This window comes from Schistocerca americana, chromosome 8, assembly GCF_021461395.2.
Source record: "Schistocerca americana isolate TAMUIC-IGC-003095 chromosome 8, iqSchAmer2.1, whole genome shotgun sequence".
Classification (NCBI taxonomy): Eukaryota; Metazoa; Arthropoda; class Insecta; order Orthoptera; family Acrididae; genus Schistocerca; species Schistocerca americana.
Genome location: NC_060126.1, coordinates 509312728 through 509330935, shown reverse-complemented (window position 1 = coordinate 509330935; position 18208 = coordinate 509312728). Strand labels below are relative to the sequence as shown.

General features: G+C 42.1%; 1 protein-coding gene across 1 annotated transcript in view; it reads left to right on the top strand.

Annotated features, from left to right (window-relative positions):
• The window catches only part of LOC124544773 (UDP-glycosyltransferase UGT5-like), a 133748-nt gene extending 118031 nt beyond the window's left edge, over nt 1-15717 (top strand). Inside the window, exons 5-6 of the mRNA XM_047123451.1 lie at nt 4821-5040; nt 15331-15717. Coding sequence (XP_046979407.1) covers nt 4821-5040; nt 15331-15637 — 527 coding nt within the window. The 3' untranslated portion in view covers nt 15638-15717. The remainder of the gene's footprint in view (nt 1-4820; nt 5041-15330) is intronic.
• The last annotated feature ends 2491 nt before the right edge of the window (nt 15718-18208 follow it).

Here is an 18208-nt window from a genome sequence, read left to right as displayed (position 1 = left end):
GACTTGACGTAAATTAAGGCCAGGTGGGTGGTGAGAACCAAGGACATGTTGTAGTGCTAGTTCCGCCTGAGAAACGGGTGTCTGGGGGAAGTACTTAGATGGCACTTGTGGTGAAACAGGTACCGAGGTCATGACTGTCACATTGTACAGCATGCTCGGCAACAGGATATTGTGAGATGCCTGTATACAACCTCTGCCTATGCCCATTATCCTTACTGATAACTGGATGGTAGTCATGCTGATGTAAAAACCGAATGGTGTTTACATAACAGCTGGTATAGGACATGTGTCATTTCACATGTGGCTCTCCCTTTGATAATATATGTTTTGTCAGTTACAGGGCTGGAATATGTGGTGGTAGGAGATTGCATGGGGCAAGTTTTGCAGCAGGCACAGTCACATCAATAACACTTTGTTTGCTACTTCAAATCTGATTAATTGGTGTATTATATTATTTACATATCTGTAACTTTTTAATGCTGATTAGCATAATTAAAATGGAACAAATGTGTTTTAAAGTGTAATTTTTGGGTTGTTTGTATAGATGTAATGCAGGTCCTGCATTCAACTATGTGAATACCCTCCCAAAACCAGTCTAGAATTTGCCAGTAGAGCTGACTCTTCTCAGGCTAGTACTGAACTGAGACAGTTCTCATCTTCCAGTTCAACACACTGCTGTGCTGACATAGCAGCAGATTGCAGGCACTTAACTCCTTGTCTACATGTTTCATTCCATAGAGTTTACGGAGGTGTCAACTGCTGAAGAGGACAATATTAAGAATATTTTCCTCTCTTCAGCCAGAAAATGAAATTTTCTTGTTGTGAGGAATAATTTGAGTCCACAGATGGAGCACAGCATAAGATGGTTGTGTTCTGCTGAGTCTATTACAAATGTTCTGCTGCTCACCAGTCCCTTTAGAATTAGAGCTCACAGAAGTAGACTTTAGTCCATTTAGCCTTGGAAGCATCATACTTGATCTTATTTACAGGCATGGATCAAGTAATCATTTGATATTTTGCTTAATTAATGTTAATTGTGTGGATATTGGAGAATAGGAAAGGTCATACCACAAGCATAGCACCAGGAAGAACCAAAGTTTGGCTCCATTATTGAAATATATTGTGAGCCACTAATTTAGATGTACTTTTGGCAGAACATATTTTGCATTGAAATAGAAGGGAAAAAATCACACTCATATTGGTCTTCAGGTTAACTGGTTTGTACAAACTTTGATTTAAAGATAAAAGAAAATCAGATTACAAAATTAATATCTTCTGATATCTAGAAAGGTACTATGGGCGTGAACTTTTTTTTTTTGCTAATAAAGTGCTTACCTTATTTGAACACTGCTTTCCCCCAAAACTTACCAAGGTTAGAGCAAAGTCTACAAAGAAGCCATGGATTACTCGAGGAATAGGGGTATCTTGTAAAACAAAAAGAAAACTGTATCTGTCAATCCGAAACATTTCCAATGTTGATGCTATAGCACATTATAAGAAATACTGCAAAATATTAAAGACTGTAATACGGATGTCAAAGCAAATATATTACAAGGAAAAGATAGTCATATCAGATAACAAAATAAAGACAATATGGGATATAGTGAAGGAGGAGACCGGTAGAACCAGACATGAAGAGGAACAAATAGCATTAAGAGTAAATGATGCATTGGTGACAGATGTGTATAGTGTTGCAGAACTTTTTAACAAACATTTTATAACTGTTACTGAAAAGATGGGGTTGTCAGGTTCGGTAGATGCTGCTATGGATTACCTTAGACCAGACATTTCAAGTAACTTCCATAATATGAATTTGACCCTCACTACCCCAACAGAAATAATGTCCATCATAAAATCTTTAAAATCAAAAACATCTAGTGGGTATGATGAAATATCAACAAAGTTAATTAAAGAATGTGATTCTGAGCTAAGTAACATATTAAGCTATCTGTGTAACCAGTCGTTTATCAGTGGAATATTTCCCGAATGGCTGAAATATGCTGAAGTTAAGCCACTGTTTAAGAAGGGAGATAAAGAAATAGCATCAAATTTCCGTCCAATTTCACTGTTGCCAGCATTCTCAAAAATTTTCGAAAAAGTAATGTACAGTCGTCTTTATAACCATCTTATCTCAAATAACATACTGTCAAAGTCACAGTTTGGATTTCTAAAAGGTTCTGATATTGAGAAGGCTATCTACACTTACAGTGAAAATGTACTTAATTCATTAGACAAAAAATTGCAGGCAACTGGTATATTTTGTGATCTGTCAAAGGCATTTGACTGTGTAAATCACAATATCCTTTTAAGTAAACTAGAATATTATAGTGTAACAGGAAATGCTGCAAAATGGTTCAAATCTTATATCACTGGCAGGAAACAAAGGGTGTTATTAGGAAAGAGACATGTATCAAGCTATCAGGCATCATCCAACTGGGAACTAATTACATGTGGGGTCCCACAAGGTTCCATTTTGGGGCCCTTACTTTTTCTTGTGTATATCAATGACCTTTCATCAGTAACATTACCAGATGCCAAGTTTGTTTTGTTTGCTGATGATACAAACATTGCAATAAATAGCAAATCAAGTGTAGTCTTAGAAAGATCAGCCAATAAAATATTTGTAGACATTAATCACTGGTTCCTAGCCAATTCTTTGTCACTAAACTTTGAAAAAACACACTACATGCAGTTCAGAACTTGTAAGGGGTGTCCCAAGAGTATATGTCTAACATATGATGACAAGAAGATAGAAGAAGTGGACGGTGTTAAATTCTTGGGATTACAGCTTGATAATAAATTCAACTGGGAGGAGCACACCACAGAACTGCTGAAGCGTCTTAACAAATCTCTGTTTGCAATGCGAATTTTGTCAGACGTAGGGGATATAAAAATGAAAAAGCTGGCATACTATGCTTACTTTCATTCCATAATGTCATATGGGATTATTTTCTGGGGTAATTCATCAAGCCAAGCTAAAGTTTTCCGGGCACAAAAACGTGCAGTAAGAATTATATGTGGTGTGAACTCAAGAACATCCTGCAGAAGCCTGTTTAGGGAACTAGGGATACTAACTACAGCTTCCCAATATATTTATTCCTTAATGAAATTTGTCATTAAAAATATATTACTTTTTCAAACCAACAGCTCAATTCATGGAATCAATACTAGAAATAAGAATAATCTTCACAAGGATTTAAAGTCACTTAGTCTTGTACAAAAAGGTGTGCATTATTCAGGAACACACATTTTCAATAACTTGCCAGCAGCCATAAAAAGCTTAACAACCAATGAAATTCAGTTTAAGAGAAGCCTAAAGGATTTATTGGTGGCCAACTCCTTCTACTCCATTGATGAATTTCTGAGGAAAACCAACTGATTTGTATATAAGTACAACATAACTTCTGCACAATTTCAGTGCAGTAATGTGTTCACTGAAAATTTGTGTGTGTGTGTGTGTGTGTGTGTGTGTGTGTGTGTAAGTATAATCTAACTTCTGCACCATTTCAGTGCAGTAATGTGTTCATTGTAAATAAGTATTACAGTAGTTGTATTACATGTTTCTTACCTTATAAATAAATAAAAAACTTTTTTATTTTAAATTCAGTGCAATAGTATTTGTAAAATGACTCTTAGTGTTCATTAAAAAATGACGATCATTCCACTTGGGACCTGTGGAATGGTACATTAGCTTATTTGTTTTAGTTTAAATATTTGTCATGTATTGTTGTTTTTCTGACATGTTCCACATCCTGGAGGACCTCCTCACTACGGATCAATTGGAATGAAAGTAAATCTAATCTAATCTAATCTGAGCGTGAGAGAGAATCACAATCAATGAGCAGTGACACTGGAACATTATGGCCTGTTATCCTACCTGCAGGTGATAATAGCTCAGCATACAGTTGCAGACTGCAGCCTGCTGGGTAGTTTTCCAGTCACAAAAATAACAGACAATGGAAATTGCCGACAAACTATGTCTACCAGGATGCTGGGCTGGCCTTTTTCTGCAGCTTGGTGAGGCCTGTATGAGGAAGTGATGGAGAATAGACTGGGGATACTTTTTTTTACTATCTGTAAAGGTCCTCATCTGTCTTGACTGGAGGATAGTGCAAAAACTGCTGCAATGCAAAGAAATAACATAATGTCCCAAGAACAGTGTGATAACCAAATAATACTACCTTGTGAAACAAACTACAGAAATTTCTCTCCCACTTGTCAGTCCTATATCTGCACTCCACTAGAAACATGGAGATTCATTTCTAGACATTCATGAGAAAAATGCAATCAATAAAAATTCTGTAGGCTAATCTATATTTCAAGGAAGGCAGATCCCCCCTTTTGCTCCCTTTTGAGGATCGTCTTTCTTCTTGTAAGTGTTTATCCTCCTGAAGCTGTTACGTGCAAATACATTGTCTCATGAAATTTGGCTTAAACTTAACTGGTATGTGTCATGAAACTCTGTGTATGGTCATGATCATCATTCAGTTATTTCATGAATTTAGATATATTTAGCAGTTGTTCCATCTCAGCTACACCATTAGCACCCTTTATTGTTTTTGCTTCAGGGATAGTTTTGCACTGGACAGGGTTAGAAATAAACACCAAAGCAATAAATACATCGTCTGGAATATGTATACATTGAGATCAGTATAAATAATGCAAATAAATAAGAAAGTAAATAAAAAATAAGCTGTTCAAGAAAACTGGGTCCACTGATTGAACTTATGATCTGTATGAAAACAGTTTAATTGAAAATATTTCATTCTGTGGTATTTCTTTAGACCTATATTACTTTAATTATTGCTTTTATATTACAGCTCACAAGAATGTAAAACTGTTTATTACACATGGCGGGCTTCTTAGCTCCTTGGAGGCACTGCATTATGGTGTTCCTTTAATTGCAATTCCAATTTTTGGGGACCAGATGCTCAACGCAGACCGTGCAACGAAAACAGGTTATGCAGTCAAGCTCGATTTTGCAAATGTTACAACAGAATCAGTGCAATGGGCACTATCAGAAATTTTAGAAAACCCAAGGTACAGTAATCAAATAATTTATACAGGAATATAATGGAAGGAAACATTCCACGTGGGAAAAATTATGTATAAAAACAAAGATGAGGTGACTTACCGAACAAAAGCGCTGGCAGGTCAATAGACACACAAACAAACACAAACATACACTCAAAATTCAAGCTTTCGCAACAGTCTGTTGCGAAAGCTTGAATTTTGTGTGTATGTTTGTGTTTGTTTGTGTGTCTATCGACCTGCCAGCGCTTTTGTTCGGTAATTTATACAGGAATGTTTATTAAAATTTCATTTGCTATTAAAACATAGACTTTTCTCTATGGTTTAAAAGCAGTAATTTTAAATGGCTCAATGTTTGGTATTTTTGAATACATTGACCTTTTATCTTAAGCCATTACACATACTTGAATGGGAATAGTATTCTAACATTTATATGGATGTAAGATATTTGAGACATGCCCCAATTTCAAGGTCCTTTTTGGCTGATAAATTTCTTCCCTAAAATTCCCTTTAGAGTTTTGTTAGTATATTTGCTAATTTTACTTTGACAATAAATTCTCTAATGGTTTTATCTATTGTCTCTTTATCTATTGGATGAAATGCTTTCTTGAAGTCAACAAGCAGTAAATAATAAAGGTTTGTTGGTTAATATTATGCAACAAATAACTGATATTATGTTAATATTCTTCTGTGTGCAGTGTATTCCTTTTGGAAACCTCACTGATGTTCTCCCAAGTTGTTTCCTTAAAGTTTATTTAACTCTGTTCATAAGAATTTCTGGTACTATGCAATACGACACTGGCAGTGGTGTTGCCTTGTAATTGGTAACATTTTGTTTGCCTTCCTTTTCCTGCAGTAGGTGAATAATGCTGGTTTCCACTCTTTTGGAATCTTTGCTGTTTTCCAAATATTTTCAAAAAGCAACTGTTGACTGAAATGCTTCTGCTGCTATTCTCTACTTCTAAATATGTTCAAAGTTTGATTTTTAATTGCATATTATGTCAAAATAATTGTAATGGTTATATTGCAATGTTTTAAAAGATATTTGAGAATAGGATGGCTGATATGTTTATGGGAATCAGGTTGCTTAGTTGCCGTAATAACCTGAACACCACTTGTATGAAACTCATATTTATTCTAACTGCACAATTACACATATACACACATAAACAAGCCTCGTGAGCATCACCAGTCGAAACGTAAACACCACTGCACAAAGGCATGCACCAAGACCCGCGTCCTAAGAGCATGTCAGTGCACAGAGATACCACTCTGCTGTATTCCGGTGGTCGATGACCGCCACAGAGGCCCCCCCGCCTTCCAGTGCAGAGCACTGTGAGAGAAGGTGATGTAGGTTGGCGTGGTGATCGGTCTGCTGTGATGAAGTCGCAGTGCCACGCCGGTGGGTGTAGCGGGTGGCCAAAACGGGTAACTGGGATCAAGTGGCCCGGCGATGTGGGGGCGTGGTGTGTCGTGAGTGCACGCGAATGCAGAGGTGGCTGTCCTCGTTGGTCAAAGTGGTGATAGCCACCTCCTCCGCATCTGTCGGTACCGCAAACGTGCGTAGGAGTGTAACCTGGGTGGCTGAATCATCCAATGCATGGGGGGGGGGGGGGGGGGGAGGGGGTTGTGCAGGATGAGCAGTGTCCCATCTCGTAGCTGGAGGGACACGTCCGCGGCCGGAAAAGGTGACACGTCAACATGGAAAACGGTGACGCTGGCGTCGTCAGTCTGCATCGGTCGGTCGACAGAAACACTAAGGTGAGGGGAGGGAGGGGTGAAACCTTCACACGCGACCTTTCCTGCAGCCTCTGAGCTGGGGGGAGAACACGAACCACTGGGGTCACACGCATCGTCACACGCGTCATAGGTACCGGAGGTGAGTTCGGCGTGTTTGAGATATTAGAGATGGAAGGCAGCACGATAGTGTGGTTGGGGTGGAAGTTGTATTCTGAAGTTGCCTTGTCGTTGAGGCACCAAGCTGGTTTAAGGTGCAAGACAGACACTGTTTGTATTCTACCGTTGCTCAGAATGTCAAAGGTCTGCGGCGAGCGGCTTATCACTTTGTGTGGGCCCGAGTAGGGGGGGTGTAGTGCGAGTCATACCGTATCATCGTGCAGCATCACGTAATCGCAAACGTGTAGGTCTTTGTGCATGAAGACACGAGGGACCGTGTGTGCTCGTGGGGGCAGGGGGCGTACATTCGCGGCAAAGTGTCGGACGCGTTCTATAAGCGTCGGAAGTTCTGACTGCGGGGGAGGATCGGTATCCTCAATGGATTGTGCTGGGAGGATGAGGGGTTCCCCGTACAACAATTCCGCTAGGGAGGCTTGCAAATCATCTTTGTAAGCCCAACGGACACCTAGTAGTACCCAGGGGAGGGCTTCGGACCAAGATCTGTTGTGGCACATCAGCACTGCTTTTAATGTGCGGTGCCAGCACTCGACCGACCCATTGGTTTGCAGGTTTTAGGCGGTTGTATGTAATTTGTTTGTGTTGTGTCTAGACAAGACAGCGTAGACACAATGAGAGGAAGCCGAAAGGCACGCGCTAAGCTAAAGCAGGATGGCGTGAGGTCTGAAACAGGATACGTAATGAATGCTATAAAGAAAAGTACGTAGCTTCTGGAATACTTAACTTTAATCCATCCTTTTGGTACATCTGGAGATTGTGGCGATACAAGTGAGACTCTTTAGATACATGCAATGTTACTAATGGCGCCTTGCTAGGTCGTAGCCATTGACATAGCTGAAGGCTATTCTAACTATCTGCTCTGCAAATGAGCGAGGCTTCGTCAGTATAGTCGCTAGCTACGTCGTCCGTACAACTGGGGCGAGTGCTATTCCGTATCTCGAGACCTGCCTTGTGGTGGCGCTCGGTCTGCAATCACACAGTGGCGACACGCGGGTCCGACATGTACTAATGGACCGCGGCTGATTTAAAACTACCACCTAGCAAGTGTGGTGTCTGGTGGTGACACCACAGTTTGCACCGCATAGATCGCATAATTTGCCGAAGAGCACAGCTTCAAATTGTCATCCTCGGTCCGTTGTGACCGAAGATGGGCAACCGAACCACGCGATCCAGGAGGCAATGAAGGCCCGTGCGAGAGAGACGGCGGTAATGTCTGTTATTGGAATCTCCTCCACCCACCGACTAACATGGTCTATGATAGATAAAATGTATCGGAAACCCTCGGAAGGAGGGAGCGGTCCGACCAGGTCAAGATGGACATGACGGAACCTGCCTTTCGGTACCTCAAACGAGCCCAACGGTGGGTATGCGTGACGGCCAAGCTTAGCACATTGGCAAGGTATGCGTGCCTGTGTCTAGTCCTCGCAGTCTGCTCTAACCTCAGTCCATACGAATTGCTCTATTATGAGGCATGCGGTGTCCCAAATACTGGGATGTGCTAGGTCGTGGATAGCGGCAAATAACTTACGGCGCAAGGCGGCCAGTACTAGGGGGGTGAGCAGTACCTCTGGAGACGTCACAGAGGACTGGTAAGGCCAAACCTGGAATTCAGGGGGGCTCAATTGAGAATGAGGTGGACTCACTATTCAGTAACTGTTGAATGTCGCCATCCGCTTGTTGCTGGGCAGCTAGGTCGTCGATGTCCCAAGAAAACGAGATCGTACCAACCCGTGACACGTAGTCAGCAACGACGTTGTCCGCACCCTCGATATAACTATAACGGACGTCTGTTGTGAATTGACATATTAGGTCCACGTGTATGAAACGGTGAGAGGGGGGGAGGGGGGGGGGGGGAAGTCGGTTGTGGGATTATGCACAGCATCCGCCAACGGTTTGTGGTCTGTATATACGGTCACTGACCTGCCCTCAATGTCCTCTCAGAAATGCCGAACTGCCTCGTAAATAGCAAAGAGTTCTTGGTCAAAAGTGGACCACTTACGCTGCGAGGCTGACGACTTCCGCGATAAGACATGTAGTGGTTGTGCAGAGCCTGCCACCTGCTGCAGGAGCACAGCGCCGATAGCAGCATCGCTTGCATCAGCCGTGATTGATATTGGGGCGTCAGATACCAGGTGCGCAAGCGTGACAGCGTTCGCTAGTTCCATTTTTAGTGTGTCGAACACGCGTCGCATGTCGTGGCCCCCCCCCCCCTCCGCAGGACCTTGCGGAGCCCTGAAATATTCTTTCTGATGAGTGCCTCGGTCAATGGAGCCTGTAGGGATGTGGCGTGTGGGATGTGCCGCCGGTAAGAATTTATCATCCCTAAAAAATGACATAAGTCACGGTAGGTCTCGGGCAGGGGGAGGTCGCGTATAAAGGTGACTCTGATGTGGAGTGGGTCCCTTCCGGGGAAACAGTATAGCCCAAAAACATTACACTAGCGGACCGCAACTGAGATTTATCGTTGTTGATTTGGACTCCATTCTCGGCAAGAATACTAAGAACTGTTGATAGGTGCTGTTCGTGTTCCTCGAGGGTAGTTGATGAAATGAGGATGTCGTCCAAATGCGTGTAAAAGTATGGGAGTGAGAAAAGGATGGAGTCGATAAACCGCTGCCAAGCCTGTGCGGCGTTTTTGAGGCTGTACGGCATGTAACGGTATTCGTACAGTCCGAAAGGGGTGATAATTGCTGTTTTAGGGATGTCATACTGGTACATGGGGATCTGATGGTACGCTTTTCGGCAATCAAGTACACTGAAAACGCGTGCACCATGCAGTTGTTGGGCGAAATCTTGTATGTTTGGTATAGGGTAGTTGTCTAAAATTGTTCTGGCGTTCGACTGTCGGTAGTCGCCACACAAATGAAATGAACCGTCCTTCTTGGGCACTAGATACATAGGCGAGGACCAATTGCTGTTGCGTACTGCGAGGAGGGGGGGTGGAGGGGGGGGCCCCTTCCGTGGTGTTCAAACGGTGACAGGTACCATCAGTAATCACGCCTATCACCTGCGGGACACCCTGGGGAACCACACTGGGACTAGGTGGGGTAACACGCACTACATTAGACGTAAGAATGTCACTGACCTGCGGGAAAATGCATCGGTGTGGAGGTATCTGCACCTCGGTGGAGTTCTCGTGGGTGTATCCCTGCAGCGCAGAAGCGTCCCCTGCTGCCTCCCGCGCGCGTGACAGTTCGGCTGACGCGGCGGTGATCAGCTGTTGCAGGCACGCGTTTTCGGCGCGAAGGTCGGTGATCTCGAGGTGCTGGGTTGTCAGGTGCGACTGGGCGGCGGAGAGCTCTGTCGTGAGATGGGCGCGTTTGGCTGTCACGGTGGGCAAGGTATCACAGTGTGCGGCAGGGGGCAGGGGGAGGTGGCAAAAATCCCTGGTATCCTGTTGCCAGAAGCGTGATGCAGGAGGGCTGCTGCCTCAAGGTCTGACGAGAACCCAAAGATGCACAGGAAATCCATACCGATAACAGGGCAGTTGACATCCGCGATGCAAATAGTCCAGGTTCAGCGTAAATCAGGCGAAAGATTTAGTTAGAGTTCAGCTGAACCGTAGACATGAATTGCGGAATTGTTGGCTGCTCGCAATGGCACAGCGGGCGTCAGTATCGAAGATGGGCTGTTCGACTTAGGAATAACACTAGCATCGGCGCCCGTGTCCACAGGGAAGTAGGGTGTGCTCGTCCCGTAGTGGATGTACAGTCTGCCGGCATGGTGAGCAGTGGGGGTGGTCAGTTGATAATGTTTATGGCGCACTAAACTGCCGATGCAAGCCGTGGCGCCTATTCTGACTCGCACTTCCCATTTGGGTAGTTGCAGGGTGTGCGACAAGAACGCCCAGCATCGTCGAACATGATGTGATACCAGCATAGTGGGTATGCTGGGTGTTGTGCCTGAGCCGGCGAGCCGGCAACTTCACATGGCGTATTCTGTTGTGCCTGCGTCGAGGTGGGCGGGGCAACCGGTCGAGGAACCATAACAAGTACGGCCGTCTGGCCACCAGGGGGCTCCATCGGCTGTTGCTGCGAGCTCCGAGCCCGGCCTCTGCCGGCCGGCCGGTGAAACGTAGTAGACATGACGGCAGTCTCGCCAACATTCGGAGTATCGGAAAAACAGGAGGACGCGACCTGGCGATGTTTGATGATGGAATATGCCTGGTCCACCAGTCGTAGTTTTTCCTCCAGAGCGGAGTTTTGGTAAGCCAACAGGTGTAGTTGGAGGTCTGGCGGTAATTTCACAAGCCACAACGCCCAGAGTGCGAGGTTGGGGAGTTGCCCCTTGCCCACCTAGGCCCTTAAATGGTGCCAAAGTTGTGAAGCCGTACAGTCCCCTATTGGCACATCGTGATTTATGTAGTGGATGGCTTCTGCTGGAGGGCGCGATAAACACTCGATGATGCGAGCTCTTGCGATGGCATATTTGTGCTGGTTTGGTGGCGAGAGCAATAGGTCACTGACCAGGTCCGGTTCCTCGTGGAGGTGGGTAATTAAACAAATGAAACGTGTGTCGTCTCACCACACTCCGTGAATGTCCATAATATTGTCCACTAACACAAACCATGATATAGCATTGTCCTTCTGTAGTTGTGGCAGCTTCGGAAACTGCCCTACAGGTGGCTACTGTGGCACTGTGGGAAGATAGCGATGGGGGGCGGGGGCGGGGGCAGCTGAGGTCCGGAAACTCATATAGGGTTGAGTGTCTGTACTGTAGTGCAATTACGCCTCTGACCACACGACACACACGGTGCGGGAGCAAACGCGGTAGGCGCAGGCATTGTGGCAGCTGCAAATGCGGTCACATGCTGTTGGTATGTCGGGAACGTAGCGGTATGCGCTTCAGGTGAAAGTACCTGGTCGTGTGTCGGGCTGGTATGTAACATATTCATACGGGATGTTGCTGAGAACTGTGCTGAGGGAAGTTCTTGTTTCACCTGTGGTATGAAGTTCGGAAACTGCCACGCGTTTGGATGAACTGCAACATGTGTGGGCCACGGTGCGTGCACTGTACTAGTGGGGTTATGTTGTGCACACGGGTTTAACACTGTAGTTGGAGCCATCGATGGCTGAATTACCGGCAATTCATCCATGAATGAAATTGTAGGCGAACTCATGGCGAGCTCCAGGTCACAAATCACGTGGTGGTTCATCGGTGTGTAACGGTGGCAGGAGGAAAGATGAGAAACACACGTACTGTGGTTGTATCGAAAAAGTCCGGGGTCACCACTATGGGAATCAGGTCACTTAGCTGCCGTAATAACCTGAACACCACTTTTATGAAACTCATATTTATTCTAACTGCACAATTACACATATACACACATAAACAAGCCTCGCGAGCATCACCGGTCGAAACGTAAACACCACTGCACAAAGGCACGCACCAAGACCCACGTCCTAAGAGCGTGTCAGTGTGCTGAGATACCACTCTGCTCTATTCCGGTGGTCGATGACCACCACATGTTAAAAGTTTGTTATTGACATTCCATTTTCTACATCTACATCTACATCCATACTCTGCAAGCCACCTGACGGTGTGTGGTGGAGGGTACCTTGAGTACCTCTATCGGTTCTCCCTTCTATTCCAGTCTCATATTGTTCGTGGAAAGGAAGATTGTCGGTATGCCTCTGTGTGAGTTCTAATCTCTCTGATTTTATCCTCATGGTCTCTTCACGAGATATACGTAGGAGGGAGCAATATACTGCTTGACTCCTCAGTGAAGGTATGTTCTCGAAACTTCAACAAAAGCCCGTACCGAGATACTGAGTGTCTCTCCTGCAGAGTCTTGCACTGGACTTTATCTATCATCTCTGTAATGCTTTCACGATTACTAAATAATCCTGTAACAAAGCGCGCTGCTCTCTGTTGGATCTTCTCTATCTCTTCTATTGACCCTATCTGGTACGAATCCCACACTGGCGAGCAATATTCAAGCAGTGGGAAAACAAGTGTACTGTAACCTACTTCCTTTGTTTTTGGGTTGCATTTCCTTAGGATTCTTCCAATGAATCTCAGTCTGGCTCCTGCTTTACCGACGATTAATTTTATATGGTCATTCCATTTTAAATCACTCCTAATGCCTACTCCCAGATAATTTATGGAATTAACTGTTTCCAGTTGCTGACCTGCTATTTTGTAGCTAAATGATAAGGAATCTTTCTTTCTATGTTTTTTTGTACTGGATTCACTTCATGTCTTGTATGCTGCCAGAAAATGGAATGGAATGTCAGTAAAAGTACATTTAATCTAATCTAATTTTATCTTATCTAAAAGTAACCATTATTAATTTATTCTGTTGTCAAGTATAACCTCTACCCATACTGACTCACAGGAACTGTGTGCTTCAGTTCTGTTACACGAAAAAACAGCAACAAAGATGCCGCCACCAACTGTATTTAATCTATCCTTTCCGAGCATCGTTAGGTATTTTATAAAAATTTTGGCTGAATTTATCTCTGGCTTCAGCCAGCGTTTGGTACCTATAATGATTTGGACTTCAGTGCTTTCTATTAGCTCTGTTTCTTTCCCAGTACAGCTACAACAGTGTATGACCACAATACTGATAATACACTTCGTCTCCATGGCATTATCTTTTATTTTTAGTAGATGTGTGGAATCTGAAGTTTTTCTGACTCACTCAAGATATCAAAAGTTACACCAGTTTTTAAGAAAGGGGAAAAATAAGTTTCCTGAACATACAAAGTAATCTCAATTGTGCCAATATTTTCGAAGATATTTGAGGATTGCTACACACACAAATAATCAGCTACTTTGAAAAACACAGTCTCCTATGCAACAATCAGTCTGGTTTCTGCAAGGGAGAAACACAATAGCAGCTATTTCAGAAATTATGGATGAAACTTTAACAGCTTTTGAAGACAAAAATGTGGTATCACTGGTATTATATGATCTAAGCAGTTTATTCAATTGCATTCCTGTTGGCCTTCTGCTAAAGAAACTGCAGTTTTATGGGGTGTGTGGGAGCACATTAGCTGTAATGAGTTCTTGTTTAAGCAACAGAAAACAATTTGTCTCAGTCAAAAGTGTAACTTCCTCCTTGAAGAAAATCAGCTCAGGTGTTCCACAAAGATCTGTTCTCAGACCCTTCTTCTTCATTACAGCAATCAATGGTTTGCCTAATAACATAGCTCACTCTGTCAATTGTCTTGCTAATGATACAACACTACTTATCACACATCACAGAATTTCAGATCTGAATAGGATAGCAAAAGAAATTCTTGATATGGCCTTACACTGTTTTACAGCTAGTGAACTCCTGTGTAAGCCCAATAAAAACAGACAGCTCCTAACGTAATTGTCAAATGAAATAGAAAATAAGTCAGTAAAATTTTTAGGTGTTTACACCAACTCCTAACTCCACTGGGAGGAACATTTCAATCATGTATGTGAAAAAATATCTCAGGTGTCATACCTCATTTGGAAATTTAGTGACATAATGAGCTTGGATTATCTTAGATTACTGTTCCAGGCACATATGTCATATGGTCTGATTCTATGGGGACACTCCCTCGCATCAAGAATATTTTAAAAACACAAAAAAAGTCTTACACATATTGAGTAAAACAGATCGTATGGAGCACTGTTGTCCCCTTTTTCCACACTCAGAATACTCACAAGTATAAATTTACACATTTATATATTTGTGCTCCATATTAAAAATAATATTTCAGACTTTGTGGTTACAGGGGAAATTCATGAATGCAACGCCAGAGCTAAGGCTAATTTAGATATACCTAATCACAGGTCAGTCAGACTGAAATTCTCACAAAGTGAACACACTGAAAATTTTCAATAAATTATCAGTCTGTGTTTGGTCTACAGATCTAAAAATCTTAAAATGAACTGTCACCGACGGTTGTCAAATAACTCGTTCTACTGTATATAAGAATTCTTTGAGATACCTAAGGACAATAAGAGTATTTAACAAATTTTCCTATACTTTATTGTATTATTATATGCTGCATTTATGTCTTGTATAATTATATTCTGTGTACTCTAGCCAATTATTATGCACTGTGTTTATACCACACTGTATTATAGTATAGCTTATTGACACTAGTTGTTAGTTCCCCTATAATGCATTTATTATTGCTGTACTTAATATATATACTAAAGTTTAATGACATTAGTTTATTTATTATTATGTATGTAGTATTAAATCCTGAATTATATTCTAATGATGAAACCTGTTTCTGACTTAATTATATTTATCTGTTCTTTTTCCACAATGTTTTTACAGATGTGAGAACATGATAAGTGCCAATACTAATTTCTTTCATGTATTTCAATGTCCATTTTTAAATCAATGTATAATGTATCTAAATTTAGAGACTTAATTTCATAATTTTGTGTTTACAGATACACAGAGAAGGCAAAATTTTTGTCAAAACTTTTCCGAGACAGGCCAAGGCCTCCAATGGAGGAGGCTATGTACTGGACAGAGTATGTTGTTAGGCACAAAGGTGCTCCCCACATGAGATCTGCAGCTCTGGATCTGACATGGTACCAATATCTGCTACTAGATGTCATTGCCGTGTTGTTGTTGGCAGTGATTGCAGTGATTTTTACGGCTGTGTTTCTAATTAGGACAGTTTACAGACTTGTATGCGGCAAAAGCAGTAAAGTGAAAAGTGGGGGGCAAAAGAAAGGTGTGAAAAAAGACTGAAACATTGTTACATTTCTGTCTGTGTAACACAGATGAACTTGTAAGTATGAAACTATTGAAATGTATCTGCTTCCATCATATTTTGAATGATCATATTTAATTACTTAAAATTTCAAACTGATCTTCACTATCAACAGTTAAACTGTTAGATATTTTAAGTGCTTGAAAACACACAGTTTTCTCTGAACTGCTTAGTACCATCTATTGCTCAATTTGATGTAGTAAAAGTGCTATTAAAGTCAGTGAAAGCTATGACAGGTAAGAGTTGATTTGTTATTTGTATGGATATAGCTTTAGATATAGATTTGTTTTGATTTGTATAGATATAATTATTGATTTTGTATTAATTTTCACATCTCATATTAATTTTCACATTCTAATTTTTCTGTACACCACAATCCAACCATAGATAAGTACATTAGATGTAGTTAAAGTAGAAGAAGTGGTATGACATATGTTTTCAATTTGCTAAATGAGAACCTATGATCTCCTTGGCAGGTTGCAGCTAAATTAGTTCTATTCTCAGCATTTTACACTGCCGAATTCTGAAGCAGACAGTTGTCATCACTAATTGTAAATGTGCTCAGATAACTTGGAACACTATAAAAGGGCAGGAGGATATCTACATCTTGTAATCATAAGCTGAAATGTAAAGGGCTGTCTTGAACAAAACACTTCCTCTTTCCTAAATAGCCAGTGTGTTTCCGAAAACAGTGATTTTCCATTGTCTGGAATTAAATCCTACACCTTTGCACACCCTCTTTTGGAGCGACAGCCTGTGCGACTCTGTCTGTCAGATTGTGATGTCATCCACAGTTCTATCCTCTTATCTCATCATCATACAACACAAACATATCACTGTATATACACATCACTCAGTCACTTACACACAACAGATGGTCTGCCTGTGTAGCTGAGCAATCAGTCACTGTGTGTGTCTCCTGTGCGAAGAACCCAGATTCGATTATCAGTAGTGCTGAGTATTTCTCACTGGCATGAGTGCTGAAATGGAGTGCACTCAGTCTTTTGAGGCCAATTGAGGGCCTATTCAAGTGAATAGTTGCCCCCACGTCAGGAGAGGTAACAATGTTCAGGATAACATGACAGGCAGTTGGCATCATGTGGTCCTCTAGGCCTGCTTGCAGAATTTCTCCCTCTTTCTTTTTTAGTTTAGTGGGAGAGAGTCTCAAAAAACAATTTTTAGAGCACTTTTGTTAACTGTGTAATGCACATCACCACTCGGGATATCACTGTGGTGCAAATTTATAACAATGCATGGAAGACTGAGGTGGCCATGTAAATAAAACTCTGAACCCAGTGTGTAGTAGGTGAAAGCAAAATAATGCAAACTTCAACCCAGACAGTATTATTATTTTCAGTTCTAAGATGCTAACAGTTAATTTTACCCCAAGAAACTGGCAGCGCATTTTTGAGGGTCCAAACAGAGTGGGGCCAGTGGAATGTTCTACACTGTATGTGCTGCCTATGATGTGAACCACCTCTGGATACTTCCCAATAACTGCTAGAAGAGTGATAATTCTCTGTAATGTCAGGAAACAGTTTAGCTTAGGCCCATTGTGAAGGCTGAAGACTTTGTACACAAAGTTGCTTTGTTGTTGTTGTTGTTGTGGTCTTCAGTCCTGAGACTGGTTTGATGCAGCTCTCCATGCTACTCTATCCTGTGCAAGCTTTTTCATCTCCCAGTACCTACTGCAACCTGCATCCTTCTGAATCTGCTTAGTGTATTCATCTCTTGGTCTCCCTCTACGATTTTTACCCTCCACGCTGCCCTCCAATACTAAATTGGTGTTCCCTTGATGCCTCAGAACATGTCCTACCAGCCGATCCCTTCTTCTGGTCAAGTTGTGCCACAAACTTCTCTTCTCTCCAATCCTATTCAATACTTCCTCATTAGTTATGTGATCTACCCATCTAATCTTCAGCATTCTTCTGTAGCACCACATTTCGAAAGCTTCTATTCTCTTCTTGTCCAAACTATTTATCGTCCATGTTTCACTTCCATACATGGCTACAATCCATACGAATACTATCAGAAATGACTTCCTGACACTTAAATCAATACTGGATGTTAATAAATTTCTCTTCTTCAGAAATGCTTTCCTTGCCATTGCCAGCCTACATTTTATATCCTCTCTACTTCGACCATCATCAGTTATTTTGCTCCCCAAATAGCAAAACTCCTTTACTACTTTAAGTGCCTCATTTCCTAATCTAATTCCCTCAGCATCACCCGACTTAATTAGACTACATTCCATTATCCTTGTTTTGCTTTTGTTGATGTTCATCTTATCTCCTCCTTTCAAAACACTGTCCATTCCATTCAACTGCTCTTCCAAGTCCTTTGCTGTCTCTGACAGAATTACAATGTCATCGGCGAACCTCAAAGTTTTTATTTCTTCTCCATGGATTTTAATACCTACTCCAAATTTTTCTTTTGTTTCCTTTACTGCTTGCTCAATATACAGATTGAACAACATCTGGGAGAGGCTACAACCCTGTCTTACTCCCTTCCCAACCACTGCTTCCCTTTCATGCCCCTCCACTCTTATA